General features: G+C 40.0%; 1 protein-coding gene across 1 annotated transcript; it reads left to right on the top strand.

Annotated features, from left to right (window-relative positions):
- The first annotated feature begins 3693 nt into the window (after positions 1-3693).
- Positions 3694-18890, top strand: stx18 (syntaxin 18). Its single transcript, XM_017460364.3, has 11 exons — positions 3694-3887; positions 11729-11796; positions 12392-12507; positions 12645-12722; positions 14584-14650; positions 14747-14832; positions 15219-15301; positions 15391-15449; positions 17995-18064; positions 18159-18239; positions 18578-18890. Exons 1-11 carry the CDS (start codon positions 3735-3737, stop codon positions 18671-18673), a joined length of 957 nt encoding a protein of 318 aa, XP_017315853.1. The 5' UTR covers positions 3694-3734; the 3' UTR covers positions 18674-18890.
- The last annotated feature ends 197 nt before the right edge of the window (positions 18891-19087 follow it).

Here is a 19087-nt window from a genome sequence, read left to right as displayed (position 1 = left end):
AATACTATTTAATAATTTAAACTGCTCGGAAAATCATGAGTTCAAACCCCAGCACTGCCAAGCTTCCACTGCTGGGCCCTTGAGCAAGGCCCTTAACTCTCAATTGCTCAGAGGTATGAATGAGACAAAAGTTGCTCTGGATAAGGGCGTCTGCCAAATGCCATAAATGTAAAATATAAAATAATTATAACCTTCCACTACTACTATTAGTAGAATAGAACTACCACTACAACTAATAATAATAAGTTAGCGTTCCTTCTAGGTCATCAAAAAATACCTCTTCGTTAAGTTAATTTGGATTACAAAAGGACACATTATTTAACATTGTGACAGATGTTCAATCGATTTTGAAACAGTGCAGTGCTAATTCACATTAATGTTAATGCCAACACACTTGTGTCCAAAAGTCAACCTGTTGGATTTAGCCTAATTATTGTAACAACAGCCTCTGTGTGTGTGTGCGCGCGTGTGTGTGTGTGTGTGTGTTGACTCAGTGGGAGGTTGTGTAAATGTTTTTCTACTCACTGCCATGACACCCTAATGAGGCAGCAAACTTTTAAAAACACTTCAGGTACACTTCGTTAACACACACACGCACTCTCTCTCTCTCTCTCTCTCTCTCTCTCTCTCTCTCTCTCTCTCTCTCACACACACACACACACACACACACACACACACACACAGTGTTTATGACAGGATTATGGACAGGCCTGCTTCGAAAGTAGAAGCAGAAACCCTTGTCATGTGTGTATTTGTGTTTGCGGCCTGAATGAGTGTATTGATGGTTTATCAGTGAAATCTGATCTGCTCCAACTCCATTTCAACGGCATGTTAACTGTGTGTGTGTGTGTGTGTGTGTGTGTGTGTGTGTGTGTGTGTGTGTATAAACATAAACATACGGTCTGTGTCAGTACTTTGTTAAACAGGCCTTTCAGAATTCACTAGAGACTGCGACAGACAGAGAGAGTGTGTGTGGGGAGTAGAGATTGTATACTGTCTCCTCTACACAGGAGCAAATTAAGAGGGACCTGTTGTCATGCCCCATTGGTCATAATTGTTTGGAACGTAATGAACTACATGTACTCTTGTTACAGTACTTGACGCTGCTTTTATTTTCGACCAATATTACAGAGAAAAACATACAATAATTCGAGGCTGACTCAAAACAAAACCGTTTCCTGCCGAAAGTCTACACTTCATGCACCAAATGCTTAGTAAGAAGCAGCAATGTCTGAGACAGCGAAGACAGATAAGCAGTTACCCAATTTATCAAGTATCTTCCGTTTTAAACTCTTCAAAGTAAACACCGATCCAAACCCAGTGGGAAATCAGCATTTCATAGCTATGGAAACATGTACAGGCAAGCCATTAGTTAGTGGAGTGAGTTAGACTAGCTAACCAGATCTTTTCATGTTTTACAGTACAAAAGCTCTGTCCTAAGTGTAAGATGTTACTATGATGTTCAGTAACTAATGCCTGTTGTGTTAAATATGTCTAAGTGCTGCTACAGCCTATAAGTAATGCTCAGGATAATGTGTAAGGGGCATCTTTACAATGTAGCTAGAAACTTGTATGAATTAGCATGAGCTAGGTAGCTAGCTAACGAACCTAGCAAGCTACTAAAACCCCAACAGCATTTGGCTTATTTAGGTAGCCAGCTATTGATAATCGAGACTGTGTAAAAAAAAAAAAAAAAAAAAAAAAAAAAAAGTAATTTGCAATGGAATTTCTTTTTTTTTTTTTCCCACAAGATGACTTTTACACAAGACGAGTCTTACTTGAGTAATTTTTTTGACCGCTACATTCATTTTACTCAAACTTCTTTCAATATGTTGTTAAATTTTCAGTTTGCTACATTTTACCCGCAATGCTGTTCAACTGCCATAGATTTCTTCTTGTCCAGATCAGCTACCAAAGCTTCAGATTTCATGCTAACCAACCATCAACACCATTGTGCTTGTCATCTTGTAGTCCGCTAACTAGCTGAGCTGAGTCTCTGCTACAACTTGTCGTATAACTGTGCTGTCTACATTGGCTTTCTCATGAATTTGACATTAAACGTTGCTTGATATTGGCGTGTGAGAAAAGTAGCTCTTGTGCTTTTTTTGGGGGGAACTTACAGTGAAACCTGACTGTTACCCTTGTTTATAATGATTAGATGCTATTGTAACTGTGCTTATAATGTCCCCCTGTGACGTCAGGACGGGACACAACTGTTAACTTCTCACAGGAATAATGAAAATGCAGCATCAGCTAACGAATTAGCACCAAAATCATTAAGAACATTATAAATATAATCATGAATAAATAAATGTATTTGATGTGTGGAGTTTTCCTTTAAGTCTACCATTTTTTTTGGTTTGTTTTGGAAATAAAGGAACAGTCTAGACATAATTAAAATCAGAGATAAAGTTTCATTTGTGCTTTTTGTTCGGTTTTAACTGGTGTGGCTTTTTAAGATATACAGTCCCCTCTGAAAGTATTGGAACGTCGAGGCCAATTTATTTGTTTGTGCTATACATCAAAGACTTTTGGGTTTGAGATCAAAAGATGGATATGAAACGAAAGTTTAGGATTTCAGCTTTTATTTCCTGGTGTGAACATCTAGATGCATTAAACAACACAAAAAATAGAACCTTTTGTAACAGACCACCCAATTTTTAGGTGAGCAAAAGTATAGGAACAGATAAGTCTCGAAGTAAATTAAAGTAAATAACACTGAATATTTGGATGCATATTTTTTTCTTGCAATAACTGTCACTCACTGACATCATCAGATTGTTGGTTTCTTCTTTTGTGAGGCTTTTCAAGCTTGTACTGCAGCTTCTTTCAGTTGTTGCTTGTTTTGGGGTGGGGGGTTCTCCATTTAGTCTCCTCTTCAGAAGGTGAAATGATGCTCAACTGGGTTAAGGTCTGGTGACTGACTTGGCCAGTCTAAAACCTTCCACTTTTCCCCCCTCAATGAAGTCCTCTGGGTTGAGTTGGTAGTGTGTTTTGGATCATTGTCTTGCTGCATTATAAAGTTCCTCCCGATTAATTTGGATGCATTTCTCTGTAAATTGGCAGGCAAAATATTCCTGTAAACTTCTGAATTCATTCTGCTGCTACCATCATGACTTACATAATCAATAAAGATTAGTGAGGTTGTTCCAGAAGCAGCCAAGCAAGCCAAGCCATGACACTACCTCCACCATGCTTCATAGATGAGCTTGTATCTTTTAGATCATGAGCACATCCTTTCTTTCTCCACACTTTGGTAGAGATTAATCTTGGTTTCAGTACTTTTGTGGATCATCTCTGCATTTCTTTGCAAATTCCAATCGGACTTTCCGATTCTTACTGCTCATGAGTGGTTTGCATCTTGTGGTATGCCTTCTATATTTCTATATTGCAATAGTTTTGGAAGGGAACTGCACAAGGGGGCTTAACCACTGTAAAGACAGAATTGAAACGCGACCTCTTGTGGCCGCTTATTGACAGCGCATTTAAGAAACATCACGTCATATCTCTGTGTTGTGTCGACTGCAGCTATATAATCATAATCAGTCAGATACAGTAATAAAATATAATGAATCATGTGTTAAACAATATTTAGTTCCGGCAATTATTTTTGCTTGTTTTCGCGGTTACACGTTTCCGTGCAAATCAGTGCAGAGCCGCATGCTTGTCGCAGGGGTATGACGTAAGCGCAGCGACGTGCCGGCGCGGGATGACGTGTCTGTGTTGATGCAGTAATGGCGGTGGACATCACTCTGCTGTTCAAGGCGAGCGTGAAAACGGTGAAGACGCGCAACAAGGCGATCGGTGTGGGACCGGAGAGTGCCAAGGATGAGCTCGTGCGGAGAAACCGACCGAAGAACAGCTTCTCCAGCAAAGCCAAGGAAGTGGTGAGGCTTTTGTTGTGCTAAATGCTAACTAGCTTAGCCTTTCTATAGGAAGGCAGAGCAGCAAAAAACCCTGGTCTGAAATAATGATAGGTGTGCTTATCTTATTTATGCGTTTTTGTTGTTGCTTACTTGTGTCTGCTTGTAGACTTATCGTAGTGATTTAAGGTGTGTTGACATAGTTCTTAAGCAAAACACACAGTCCTGTTAAAGTGCATCTAGAAAGACACTAGCTCAAGAGTCATCTTGGGACCTTTTCCCGATTGATGTACTCACAGACCACGTGATGTCCACATCACTGTTCTTTAGAACTCAATCTCCACATGTATCATAATGCATGTGGATATTAACATTCAAATGGTTAAAAAAAAAAAAAACAACAACTGAATTTAAAAAACATAATGATAAGAATTCTTCTTCTTCTTATTATTATTACTGCTGCCTTACTATCTAACTAGGCTCAATAGCATCATTTCCAGTTCCTCAACATTTCTGTTCGCTTGTACTATTCTGTGCTGCTCCAACCCTGCACTGCTTAATTTCTTGTTTGACAAAAACGACCTCACGGCCAGCCATTAGTGGTGTTTTTCTCCCATTTGGTTGTCATCTGCAAGGTGACAGAAAACTGTAGCTGCGTGTAGACTACACACCATTTAACCATGCAACAAGACGGGATGCAGACCATTTTGTTTTCACAAGACGTGACCAACCGAACACAAATAAACTGCACTGCTAGCATCTCTAGAGGTGGACTAAGTACGGTTTGCTTGTGGGACATTTTAGAAGGTTTTAAGTTCATTTGTACAAATAATGCTGAGTCATGGTTGACTATGTTTACATGGACAGCAATAATCTAATTATTGATCTTATTCTGAATAAGACAATATTGTGATTAAGGTGTTTACATGAGTCGCTTTTAGAATATTCCTTTCATGTTCCCGTTTTACATGTTATAGAACATAGATCGATTAACAGCTCACGTCATTATATCCCCACGCCCCCTCCAGAATTTTACGTATCGACATACAGTTGGTCTTCGTTATGGGACCGTATACAGTTTTGGGTGTTTTATTTTTAATTTTACGAACGCTTCAAGTGCAGTTGATTATTTGTCATGCTGTGCGTGCAAATAGACGACTGCTTAAAGCCGTAGGCTGCGTCCGAAACGACATACTTACCGTCTATATAGTAGCCAAGATAGACGTATTTCTCCTACTATATACATGTATTTCTCCTACTATATAGCAGGTAAGTACGCGATTTCGGACACAGCCGTGCTCTCTTATTTGCCGTCGAACGATTGAGCACTGTGTGTGTATGTGTCGTGTCGTAAAATGTGGTGAAAACTCCCACACGACGTTAATAGTGTGATTAAGGTGTGTACATGTCTGTAATGCACATCTATAATACACTAAAACAGGAATACTCCACACGTCTTAATTCGATTTGTGTTTACTTGGAGTATAACTTTAGTTGGCTTAAGGTAATCAATAATTGCTGTTTTCATAGTAGTGTCTTAATCAGAGTATCGTCTTAATCGGGTTAATATCGGATTATCGTTGTCCATGTAAACGCACCTACTGAGAGACCACTTGGAGCGCTAAAACAGATCAAGTGTGAAAACACCTTCAGTATGCGTGCATGTGTTAGTCATTAGTGTTTTCCAATTAAATTGTACAAAATCACACTTTCTGTATACGCTGGGAATTTTATTTCTATATATATTCTACAATGTTTGCTTTTGTATGCCTGGCCTTTTTGTTAAAGTGTTATTTTATATACCATGATACCAAGTGCCTTCCCCAGAGAAATAATGAGTCATATGTGTTATTTCTTTGCAAATACTCGATTACATCTTTTCTCTTCTTTTCTTCCTTTCTCATTCCTTCTGTGTTTAAAGAAGAGACTAATAAACAACATCTCCAGGATTTCACGATTTTGCGATCGCAGAAATGAACGCAAAATCAAGCAGACTCCATGATATTCGGAGGAGCTTGCGATTTTTCCAAACGACCACAGATTTTCCGCAGATTTGGGCCAAGACGCGTCATGTGACATCATCACGACGCGCATTCAGTCAAATCTCTCTTCGATTCACATGCGTCAAACAAGAGTACAGCTAAACAGTCTCGTTTACCAAAAAACATCACTGCGAAAGACCGTGCAAAACAATTTCGTGCATTTGAAGTTGGTTTCTGCAAAAGAATGCACAAAAAACAAACGAACAAAAAAAAAAAACGCAGCAAAATCAAACATTTTTGGCTGCAACAATCACACAAAAAACCTCTGCGAATTACTGTTCAGACTGAATAAATTACACACACAGAGAGAGAGGTGGGGAGAGCGAGTCAGACAGGGAATAAGAAGGAGTTAGATGGAGACAGATAGATAGAGAGAGGGAGACAGACAGAGAAAGAGAGGGAGATGGAAATTCATGTACAGAGATAGTGTGGAGAAAGCGACACAGACTCAGGGAGACACTAACAAAAGGGGTGGACAAAAGTTTGAATGAATGAATGAATGAATGACTTAATTAAATTGATAATCTTGTATTTTTTCCTACCAAGAAATATTCATTTGTATATTTAATCAGTGCAATTAATAGATAATGAGCTGGTAACTAAAGTGGTCATTCATATTATGCCATTAGTGAGTATAATCCGTATAGTTTTATTCATCATATATATATAAGTATATGTACGTGTGTGTGTATATATATAATATATTATTCTAAGTCTCCCTTCACTGCTGAAAGCTATCAAAACACTGCCTTCTGAGACAACTGGTTAATGAGACAGCGTAGGTAGCATGGCATCGGGGCATCGACCTTCAGTTTCAGAAACACCTGGAGAGAGACTGAGGGAGAGAGAGACTGGGGGAGACTGAGACATACAGACAGACAGAGAGACTGAGGGAGCGAGAGACTGAGAGAGAGACAGACAGAGAGAGAGAGAGACTGAGGGAGACAGAGAGACTGAGAGGGAGACAGTTGGGGAAAGACAGAGAGACACAAAGAGATTCTCTTGTAAATAAGCTACACTAAACTGAACGGACAGAGTGACTGTGTGTGTGTGTGTGTGTGTGTGTGTGTGTAAAACCTTCTGTCTGTCATGCAAAACTGTTTCAGCACATTTGTTTTTCATGTAAAGATAAAATCGTGTGTGTGTGTGTGTGCGAGAGAGAGAGAGAGAGAGAGAGAGAGAGAGAGAGAGAGAGAGAGAGGGGTAAAGTGGGGGTCCCTGATGATGAGATTAAACGTAGCCAGGCAGACTGTCTCCTTCGGCCCCCCAACACACACACAGACACACACACACACACACGGTCTGTTTAGTATTACTTTGGTCTTTAGAGACTTAAATTACTGGTGCAATTGATCCCTGTGACCTCACGCTGAGCTGTGGGAATCAGACACACACACACACACACACACACACACACACACATACACAGGGGACAAGACGCCCACCAGTCTGAGCTGACTTACTCAGTGTGTGCCTGTGTGTGTGGGCATGTTTTTATCAACCAAATGTCCCCACAAGAGTAGGAATATCTGACAGGTTGGACCTTGTAGAGACATTTCATTGGTCCCCATGAGGAAAACGTGTGTGTGTGTGTATATATATATATATATATATATATATATATATATATATATATATATATATATATATTTAAACTGAAAGCCAAAAAAGTTACTTTTGGTTACTGAGGTTAATGCTAGTGTTATATTTGGGTGTAGCATAGCATTAAATAATTGTATTAATAACTATGAAATGTCCTCATTAGGATTGTAAGGTGTGAGTGTGTAAACATGGGGCTCTGTCACTCGATTAAAATCCCATATTGCTATCATAAGCTGTGATGAAAAAGGCAGTTATTGTAATATGAACATTTATTATTGTTTTTTAAATGTATTTTTTATCGTGTGTGCACAATTAACTCTAAGATTATTCTCTCTAATTGTGTTATTGAAGCAGTTATAGCCCCTAGCGAGTAGACACCATGTTTAGTTATTTAACACACAACCATTTTCTGAGTCTGCGTTTTTTGGTCCGAAGTCTCTACCTCTCCCTGTTACGTCCTTTCCTCTCTCCTGTTCTCCCTCCCTCACCCTCTTCCCATGTTCGCTCTCTCACTGCCTTTTCTCTTTGCTTCCTTATTCCCTCATTCCCTTGCTCTTTTCCTGTGTGCTGCCTTTCTTAGCTTGCTCCCTCACAGTTTCTCCCCGTCACTGCCTCGCACCCTTGTTCCCCTGTTCCTTCTTGTCCCTACCTACCTACCTTCCATTGTCTCTCCCTTTCCCCTGGTTATATTCTCAGTTAGAGTTCTCCAGGTGCAAAAAAACCCCCAAACATTTTACATACAGTGTATATAAAAGGGCCCTGCGATGGACTGGCACCCTGTCCAGGGTGTACCCCGCCTTGTGCCTGATGCTGCCTGGGATAGGCTTCAAGTTCCCCGTGACCCTGAAAAGAAGTAAGCGGTAGAAGATGGATGGATGGATGTATATAAAAGGTCTACACACACCTGTTAAAATCGGAGGTTTTAGTGACGTAGAAACAAACAAAACAAGATCAGTCATGTCAGATCTTTTCCCATTTTTAATGTGATATAGCAGCCAACAACATTCAAGGACAAGATGAAAACCTATCAGGGAGGCTGCCAAGAGATCTACAGGAACATTAAATGATCTGCAGCAATATCAGGAAAGTGCGGCTCCCTACCTGCATGTGACCGTGTTTCATATTCTTATGAATTTCAACAACTGCACGGTCTTGTAGGTTCATCCTGTACAACATCAAGAAAATTAGACTCTATCTCACTGATCAGGCTTCACAGCTATTAGTACAGGCTCCTGTTATCTCAAAACTGGACTACTGCAACTCCCTACTCTCAGGCCGCCCAGCCAGTTCCATCAAATCCCTTCAGATGATTCAGAATGCAGCAGCACGTCTCGTCTTCAACCAGCCCAAGAAAACTCATGTCACACCCCTCTTCATCTCCCTCAACTGGCTTCCTGTAGTCACCCGTATCAAATTCAAGGCCTTGATGCTCACCTACAAGACATTGTCTGGAACAGCACCGTCCTACCTCAACACTCTCCTTGAGGCTTACATTCCCTCACGCAATCTGCGATTGATTAACGACCGACACTTAGTAGTGCCTACTCAGTGAACTCTATTATAAATCTTGTATGGTAGCGCTACTTGTATTGTTCTCAGTTTGATATATCGCTTTGCTTGTATTTGCTAATTTGTAAGTTGTGTTTGCTAAATTAATAAATGTAAATGTATGGGGTGTGCTGGCTAGAAAAAAAAAGCCCTTTCTCACAAAAAAAGCCAAACAAACCCATCCAAGTTCACCTAAATCACTCCAAACCATGTGGCAAAATATGGCATGGTCCGATGAGACCTATGTCAACTTAAAAAAAAAAACATAATTCAGTGTGTTAAATTTAATTAGTTAAATATTGATGCAAAAACAAGATTAGACAAGACAACTTCACAATCACCCAGAGATCACCATACCTACAGTGATGCACGGTGGTGGCAGTGTCGTAGTACGGGGCTGCTTTTCTTCAGCTGGGACTAGAGCGCGAGTCAAAACAGAGGGAATCATTGATTACTCCACATACCAGTCTGTTTTAGCACAAAAACTGCAGGCATCTGCTAGACAGCTGAAGAAAAATGAAGTTTAATTTCACCTTCCATAGCAATAAGAACCCCAAAGCACTCATCCAAATCAACAAAGGGATGGCTTCAGAAGATGATCGGTGATTTGGAACGGCCCAGTCAGAGCCTAGATCTAACTCCTATTGAAATCCTGTTGAATGACTTGCAGAGGACTGTGCACAGGAGATCCGCTCACAGTTTGATAGATCTGGAGCATTCCTTTCTTGCAAGGAGGAATGGAATAAAATGACCAAAATCAAGATTTGTGCTAGGTTGGTAAGACTCCTTCCCAAAAAGACTGAGTGCTGCAATTACAAGCAAAAGTGTTAGTTAAGTGGTATGCACGCTTATAACCAAGTAACTAAGTTTTTTCCCTTTCTTTTATTTTCCCTCGAAAATTTGTTTCTCTTTTCAGTTGTCTTGAGTGCTATATAACATTATTCCATCTACATAACATATTGTTGTCAACAGCTTCATTGGTTCCATATCAAATTCCCAATTGAATTCAAAATTCTCCTCCTCACTTCCAAATCTCTTCATAACCTCGCTCCACCTTACCTTGCAGATCTCTACACCCCATCTTGAACTCTCCAATCCTCTTCACTGGGTCTCCTCCGTACACTCTCTGCTCGTCTAACCACCATGGGCCGCTGGGCTTTTAGTTCTTTTGCTCCTCGTCTTTGGAATTCTCTCCCAGTTAACATCCGTATTTCAGACTCGTAATCCCAATTTAAAATCAGACTCAAAACTCACTCATTCAGAATAGCGTACCCTTCATGATTACTGTCTGCATGCGAATCTAACACTTTCTGTTTTTTGTTATTCTTACAGTTGTTATGTTTGTAATTGTCGCTTTTCTCTTTTATGGTTTATTGACATTGGTGTTTATTGTTATTTACTACTTTGACATTGTCATTATTGCTACTTTTTGTTCTTGATGTATGGTGACCTTGAGTGATTTGAAAGCCGCCTTAAATAAATAAAATGCATGATTATTATTATTATTGATTTTTACACCACAAAAACCAGCAATTATTAATAGGGGTGTGTAGATGTTTTATATCTAGTGTACCTGTGATTTTTGCCTTTCAGCACTCAGACCAATCAGAATCGAGAATTCAACAGCATTGTGCTAAACAATTATTGTGACTGTATACAGTGAGGAACTTCAATAGAGCTGCATACTATATTATTTGTTAAACTCTATCACAGTATTGGACGTTGCGATAATTAAGTAAGTGATGACATTGGCATTTTTATTATTTTTTTGTCGCAATTGCATTGTGTTCAATATAATTGCAGTGTTGTGTATGTGTAAATGGTATAAATAGTTAGTTAGAGGTCTCGATCCTTTAAATTTTTTTGCCCAGAATGTGATGTTGTAAGCACGTATCTTAAAGCCTTAAGAATGCTGACACAGGGTGAGACACACACACACACAGTCTCAGTGTTAGTGTGTAATTGGAGTCGTTGAGGTAGTGCAGTAATTCAGTAAACGGTGTGATTACGGCTGTTAAACACTGACACGCTGAGCTCTGTAAATAATCCTGCTGTCAGCTGTCAAACTGGGTCTCGCTGAACATAGCTTGGTGTGTGTGTGTGTGTGTGTGTGTGTGTGTGTGTGTGTGTGTGTGTGACAGTGGAAACAGAATGAGCCCTCCCTGCACACTGGGCAAGGGCAGACAATCAGTTGTGTGATCTGTTCTATGATTTACATCACAATTTCTTCTTTTTATAAAACACTGTCAAGCTTTAATTTGACCTTATTTGTTTTCTTTTGCTTGATGGTGGACACTTAATCGGACAGATTGAATTGAAAACTATGTCAGTGCCATTGCTCCGATGCTGCAATCTAAGTACAAATAACAACCGACTATACTGGGACATTCAACGGTATGCGATGTGACGTCACACTTTAACTGTGACTGCAGGCAGATTTTCATCTTTGGAGCTATAATAAGTTTGATGTAGTATACTAGGGTAGTTAGTTAGCTGATTTGAGCTAGAGTCTTATGATTTGAGCTAGAGTCTTTGTGGTTTTTTTTTTTCTTTTTCTTTTGTTCCCCCATATCAGCACAAAATAAAAATCGAGTGTAAACACCAAACCAGTCTTGGAGTTAACACATGAACTTGTTGGCGTGTAACACTTAATCCTTCTGTTTCTGTCTTCAGATCTCCAACATCACCAAGCTAAAGGATTTCCTGCTGCAGCACAGAAAGGACTATGTGAACGCCGGCAGGTGAGCCTGAAATTTGAGGTGCAGGTGTGAACTTCCTGTAACTGATTTGTTATTCCCCAAGAGCCCGTCTTCTGGAAAATACACAGCACAAGTCACCATCAGAGCTGTCTAAAACAGAGCTCAGGCGATCAAATGCCAGTCCCGTCTCCCCCAAACCCTCTCGCCCCTCCCTAATTGTATTATTCAAGCAGTTATGATCCCTAGCGCGTAGGTGCCCTATTAACTTATTTAACACACAAGCACTTTGAGTCTGACTTTGAGTTTTTCAGACTAAAGTCCTTGAAAATCTCCTCATAACACACCCACCCTCCTCCCCTAAATGAACTTTCATCAGAGAGGAATGGCAGAAAGAATTTAAAATGAATAAATTTTTTTTCCATTAAAAACACATACATGAAAAAAAAAAAACCCACCACCAAATGGCTCGGCACAGCCGCTGAAGTGAGAAGAGTTAAATAGGAGTGTGGATAAACATAGTCTGAAATTTTAGCCCCAGTTATTCAGTTTAGAAACAGTTTATATTTAGACGATTAAAGAGAGAGAGTGTGTGTGTGTGTGTATGTGTATGTGTGTGTGTGTGTGTGTGTGTGTGTAGTTTACTCTCCTCAGATGTGACTCGCATGACAGACTGTGAGAGAGACCAGATTGATCAGGATGCTCAGATCTTCATGAGAACATGTTCAGATGCCATCAAACAGCTGAGAACTGAAGGTAAATACACACACACACACACACACACACACACACACACACAAAACATACACATCAGTGCATCAATTTGTCATGTCATTTCAAATCATAAATGTCTATTTTATATTGAAAGTGGTCCTGTGTGTGTGTGTTTATAGCAGAGAAGACGGTGATCTCTGCTCAGATGAAGCAGCACCGTGGGGCCGTGCTGGACCTGATAGAAGTCTACCTTAAAGGTAGAAACGCAGAGCAGATCTTCGTTTTAATGGCATCTTATTCTTTAGGAGCATTACTGCCACCTACTGCATGCAATATTATTTTGGCTCCCCCAACGTCCGCTTGGAGCTCTTCACTGAACTGTTCCAGGGCAGAGTAATTGTATGCTTTTAACACGTTCCAACACCCGCTATTTTTATACTATATTTGTGTCATTCCTCCAGAATGTGCTCCTCTGTTTCTGGCATGAAATCCTCTTCCAACCCACTCACATGCCTGCCCATAACTGCCAGTGTTAATTCAAGCCTGTTTGATCCAATATCAGCCTATACACTGGACAGGATTTGTTTATTATAAAATGTATTGAGGGATAAACTCTGTGCTGATATCTTCATGCCTTCCCAAGCTCCAGAGAGAATGCTCGTGAATGCTTGCCCCATGTTATTCAGCCCAGCTTCCACCCAGACTCATGTGTTCTCCTTTTGTTCATCTAGGATGCCTCAAGTGGTTATTAATTAAGATAGATACGAAATTTCCCTAACCTTAACCCTCCTTTTTCCCAGTGTATCTGGATCTCCTCCAAGGTGACTCAGTTGTGGGAGTCTGAGGCTACCACAGGGGAGTATTCTCCATCTCTCATATCCCCTTTGCACCTTTTCATAGTAGTGGGGGCTGTAGTTGTAAACGTCTCTTCGCATCTTGGTGTGCTTCTCCCAGTTTTGTCATGTGGGTATTCCCCTCAATGCCAACCCATATTTGTCAAGTCTTGAGGCATTCTCTGATGGGCAGAATTGTTGGGGGTCATAAGGTACCTTTCATATTAGTAGACTTGCCGATTTCCAAGTATTCTTGTTGGGTAATTGGGGGTACTATCAGTACAACCCCCAAGTGTCAGTTTCAGTCCTTGCTACTCTTCCTTCATGAGCCAGTCTTTCTACTGTAGCGACTTGGCCCAGCTGCTAGTCCTACTTATACCCAAGAGGTAACAAGAGAAACAGTACTATGTACTGGGCCACTATGATCCCAAAGGACCATCAGACAATGGAATCTGATATTCGGCAGGCTGTTCTCCAGATACCTTGCTTCAGCAAGGCTGCCTGTTCTTTCAATTAGTGGGTTTTACGACTCCCTGTTGATCTTATCTGTGTTTCTCCTTTTTCAAACCTTTCCTTCCCTTTCACCCCAGCCTCCAGTAGATCCCTAATATAATGCGTTTCATTATGGAACGGCTAGGGGTTAACAATTTCTTTTCCACCTTGGGGAGTTTATGTGCTTTGGACTTAAACAGCTATATCTCTTTGAACCTTTTAACCTGTGGGTACTACGTCTTGTACTTATTATCCTTGGGCCCTCGTGTGTGGCTCACAAGCTTTGGTCTGTGTACCAGTCACATGGTTTCTGTTTAATAGTCTGTAAGAAAAGCCTATTATTTATATGGTTTTCAATTTCAATACTGACACTAGGAATAATTTAAAAAAATGATCATACACGAAAACTAATAAACAGAAAACAGATGCAAGAGCAAACATGAATACAGGAAAAAAAGAGATTAACAAAGTGAGAAGTGGCAGCAAAAACATGCACAGCATCTTTCTAAATCATGTTTTTTCTCTTCATCAGGTGTATTACCCATGATTCATTAATCACAGCATTTAGTATCCTGTTTTAGGCAATTTAAATTTCCTTCAAAATGTCCAGCACCCTCCACACTGAATAATTTTATCTATATACTACAAAAAAATGTATTGTCTGGACAATATTATTACTATTCCAATATATGGTAATAGACTTAGTTTATTTAAAAACAATTTTTGTATAACTTTATTAATTTTACCCAGCTTCCTCCTTTGTATGAGCATGTGGGTTTGTTTGTTTCTGCAGGTGTGTGTAAGCTGTACTCGGAGCAAAGAGCGATCCGTGTGAAGAGAGTGGTGGATAAGAAGAGACTGTGAGTCACACATCACACTCATGACAGCTTTATTGTATATACTGCGTGGCGGGGAGACCATTCCGAAACCTTGTGTGTGCATGTCTGTATGTTCAGGTCTCGGCTGGAACCAGAACAGAAAATCAAAGTGGAAAAACCTCAGAGTGAAGATACAGAGAGAACTGTACCGGAGGAAAGCAGTGGTAAGGGGCACACATCCATTTACAAACGTGCATCTTTTTATTTATTAAAATTTTTTTTATGTTAAAGCAGCGTACTGACTGTTACAAAGTGCTCACACTGGACACTCCTTCCATAAAAATAAAATATACTTCTCCTTCTAGAGAGCTCTACCAGATCGAAGATTATATGTTTTTCTTTGTTAAATAACACTGCTGTTTATTATTAGCCTTAGAGTATGTAGCACATCCCTATGAATTAGCTGTTACTAAAGAAACGATAAGATATTAGAACAAGTGCATTAATATAAACCTGACCAATCAGAATAGAGGATTCAGCAGTACTGTGGTATAAATCCAAATAAAAGCATTAAAATATATAATGCATGTTTGCATATTCGTGGTTATAGAGAAGCCAACATGTGATAGTGGTGTTGACCTGTGGGAGGACAGCAGAGTGGAGGACGAGCTCTCGCCTGAGGAAATTCAGATGGTATATACATGCATGCGCACACACACACACACACACACACACAGTTAGTTTGTGTCACCCTGTTCATTGATGTGTGTATCTGTGTTCAGTTTGAGCAGGAGAATCAGAGGCTGGTGAGTGAGATGAATAGCCTGGTGGATGAAGTAAGGTAAGACACACACACACACACACATAGTACTGTGTGGAAGTGCCAAGCACTTTTTAAATTATAAAATAGAAATAATATATTCCATTATAACACATTTTAATATACAGATGATCTTAAAGCAGCCTTACAGACATTAATTAGGTTTAGGAGACAGGTTTGTTGCAGTTGGCAGTTGGTTAGGAAGGTCTTACATGCAGGAATAGGATCTGGATGAAAGGCTCTGAATGGCAAGAATAGGATGTTGATAGCAGCAGTAAGATGTGCATGGCAAGAACAGGATAGTGCATGTAGGACCTGAATTGATGACAGAAGGCTCAGGATGGCAGGAGTAGGATCTGTGTGAAAGACGAAAGACAGCAGCAGTTACCATCTGGATAGCAGGATCTTCTGAAACCTTGTGTGTGCATGCTTGTGTGTTCATGTCTCGGCTGGGGCCAGATTGAAGGCTCGGGATGGCAGGAGTAGGATGTGGCGTGAAAGCTCAGGATGGCATAGAGGATCTGGATGGCAGGAGTCCATATGGAAGGCCTAGTATGGCAAGAGTAGGATCTGCATGAAAGACGCAAGAGAGCAGGAGTAAGATCTGGGTAGCAGGAGTAGGATCTGAACAGGGGCAGCAGCTTGTGGACCTCAAAACAGGAATAGAGGTATATAGTATTTGGTTTAGCTCTGCGAGGAAGGCTCAGGATGGCAGGAGTATGATCTGATTTGACTACTATGGATGGCAGGAGTAGGATCTGGATAGAAGGCTCAGGATGGCAGAAGTAGGCTCTGAATTGACCACTCAGCATGTCAGGAGTAGGATTTGGATAGAAGGCTCAGGATGGCAGGAGTAGGATCTGGATTGATGCTTGTTTTAGCAGGAGTAAGACTTTTAGCATAGTGGATACCTTAGTGTGTGTCTACTTTTTAGCCAGGCTAACCTACCCACACTGATCGCTGTTTTGTTCAGATAGATATAACTAGCCTGAGCTGAGCAGTCACTGATTTAGCTCTGAATAAACTAGATAGCTATGTTAAGCTAAACAGTGGCAAACTCTATAAGGTCTTAATTGTTAACAAAACAAATGTCATTGAACGCATCAGTAAACAAAGTGTATATACAGTTTGGTGAAAAGATATTTGCCCCATCCTGATTTCTTCTCTTTGTGTGTATATCTCATACTAAATAGTTTTAGATCTTCAAACGAAGTGCAACATAAAACCAAGGCAACCTTATTAAACACTCAATGCAGTTATTTATTTATTTTATTGACGCAACAAAAGTTATCCAACACCTATCTCTAATCTGCAAAACTAATTGCCCCTTAAAATCTGGTTGTACCACCTTTAGCAGCAATAACTGCAACCAGATAACTGGAGATCAGTCTTTCACTTACTTCTAGGAATAGGACTTACTCCTATCCTTTGGATGATTGTCTTGCTGCATAATCCAGTTGCGCTTGAGTTTCAATTTACAGACTGAAGATCGGACATTCTCCTTTAGGATTTTCTGGTATAGAGCAGATGTTGTTTCCCTCAATTATTGCAAGTTGCCAAGGCCCTGAAGCAGCAAAGCATCCTCACACCATCACACTTCCTCCACCATGCTTGACCATAGGTATGAAGTTCTTTTTGTGGAATTCTGTATTTGGTTTATACCAGATGTAACGGGACCCCTGTCTTCCAAACAGTTCCACTTTCAACTCATCAGTCCACAGAACATTCTCTCAAAAGCTTTGAGGATCATCAAGGTGTGTTTTGGCAAATTTCAAACAAGCCTTAATGTTCTTCTGGGTTAGCAGTGGTTTTCACCTAGCATCTCTTCCATTTTTGCCCAGTGTCTTTCTGATAGTGGAGTCATGAACAGTGACCTTTATTGATGTAAGAGAGGGATGTAGGTGCTTTGGTGTTGTCCTCTTGCTCTTTTGTGACTTTCTGGATGAGTCATTGCTGTGCTCTTGGAGGACGTTTGAAAGGTCAGCCACTTCTGTGCCGAGTTTTTCCATCTGGAGATAATGGTTCTCACTGTGGTTCTTTGGAGTCCCAGAGCCTTTGAAATAGCTTTGTAAACTTTCCCAGACTGACGTATTTCAATCACCTTCTTCCTCATCATTTCTGGAATATCCTTGAACTTTGGCATAGTGTGTTACTGGGTAAGACCTTTTAACCAGCTTCATGCTGCCGAAAAAGTTCTATTTAAGTGTTGATCTGATTGAACAGGGTTTGCAGTAATCAGGCCTGGTTGTGTCTGGTGCAGCTGAACCCCATTATGAATGCAGTTCCATAGATTTGGGGAATTACTAACTATGGGGGAAAATAAATGTTCACACTTTCCCAGTTGTGATTGGATTGCTTCAATAAATAACATTATTTAAAAACTGCATTTTGTGTTTACTCAGGCTGCCTTTGTTTTATATTAGATTTAGTTTTAATTTCTGAAACAATTTAGGATGAGATGTACACAAAAACAGAAGAAATCAGAATGCATAAATACTTTTTCACAGCACTGTATTTTATTGAGACTCTATTACTCTATTGAGTTAACCCTTGTGTGTGTTTACAGGCAGATTGAAGGTAAGGTGGTGGAGATCTCTCGGCTGCAGGAGATTTTTAGTGAGAAAGTTCTGCAGCAGGTATGTGTGTGGGTGGTTGTGCGTGTGCGCTCATTTCTGGGTGCATGAGCCGTACAGTACTAGAATTAAGGTGTCTTTTGTGTGTGTGATGTAGGAGACAGAAATTGATAATATCCATCAGCTGGTTGTTGGAGCCACAGAAAACGTTAAAGAAGGCAATGAAGACATTCGAGAGGTAACACTCACGCACAAATGCAGCATATAGACACAAAGCAGTTTTCTTAACACTAGTTATACTCCGTATTACTTACAGATACCTCATTACTTACAGATATATTAAAGATACTGCTTTGTGCTCTCAATTCACAGCTTTTAATGTTTTATTTGAATGGATATTGTACGTTTCTCATTTCACACATCCTTAAACTCTCAATTCAGGCTACTTTTTATAAACCCTTACACACTTGTTAGGCTTTCATAAACATAAAACCTCAATTTCACATTCAAAAGCATTACGCATGACATATTCTGAAGTATTATACGTTAATGTGAAATTTCCCCTTCATCTTTCAGGCAATTAAGAATAACGCAGGTTTCCGAGTCTGGATCCTCTTTTTCCTGGTCATGTGCTCCTTCTCTCTGCTCTTCCTGGACTGGTATGATAGTTAATAACTGAAAATACATCATCTCACAACAGGATGTGATGTCAGACGGAACTGTAACACCACTAAGACGCTAAATTAGACTCCACGTGTTTAGAACTTGAGATCAAGCGTGTGTGGGCTATTGTGCACACTAGGACTTTTCTGATGGACCCATTATATATATATAATCTCATCTCCGTGTGTGTAAAAATGTTAAATAAACTATAGCATTTTGTCAGTCATTTGTATTTATGTCATAGTTGTGTCTGTTCAGGTTTTTTCCCCCTAACTGTTGAAATCTTTGCTCTTTAATGCAAAGCACTCTCAGTAATAATGAAAGGTGTCTGCTTACAGGTCACCCAAAACCAATGAGACCTCTACATCTCAAATCTACAAAACTTACAAATTGACACTACATGTATGGGTTGGCTGATATAAT

Source organism: Ictalurus punctatus, chromosome 2 (genome assembly GCF_001660625.3).
Source record: "Ictalurus punctatus breed USDA103 chromosome 2, Coco_2.0, whole genome shotgun sequence".
In the NCBI taxonomy this organism is placed as follows: Eukaryota; Metazoa; Chordata; class Actinopteri; order Siluriformes; family Ictaluridae; genus Ictalurus; species Ictalurus punctatus.
The sequence above is the reverse complement of the archived record's forward strand: the minus strand, read 5'-3'. Positions and strand labels throughout refer to the sequence as shown.

Bases quoted from the DNA above. Each gene is read 5' to 3' on its own strand.
- stx18 (XM_017460364.3), top strand. From the start codon at position 3,735: ATGGCGGTGGACATCACTCTGCTGTTCAAGGCGAGCGTGAAAACGGTG. The intron at 11,797-12,391 runs GTGAGCCTGAAA...GTGTGTGTGTAG, and splicing joins GACTATGTGAACGCCGGCAG to TTTACTCTCCTCAGATGTGA. The intron at 18,240-18,577 runs GTAACACTCACG...TTCATCTTTCAG, and splicing joins GCAATGAAGACATTCGAGAG to GCAATTAAGAATAACGCAGG.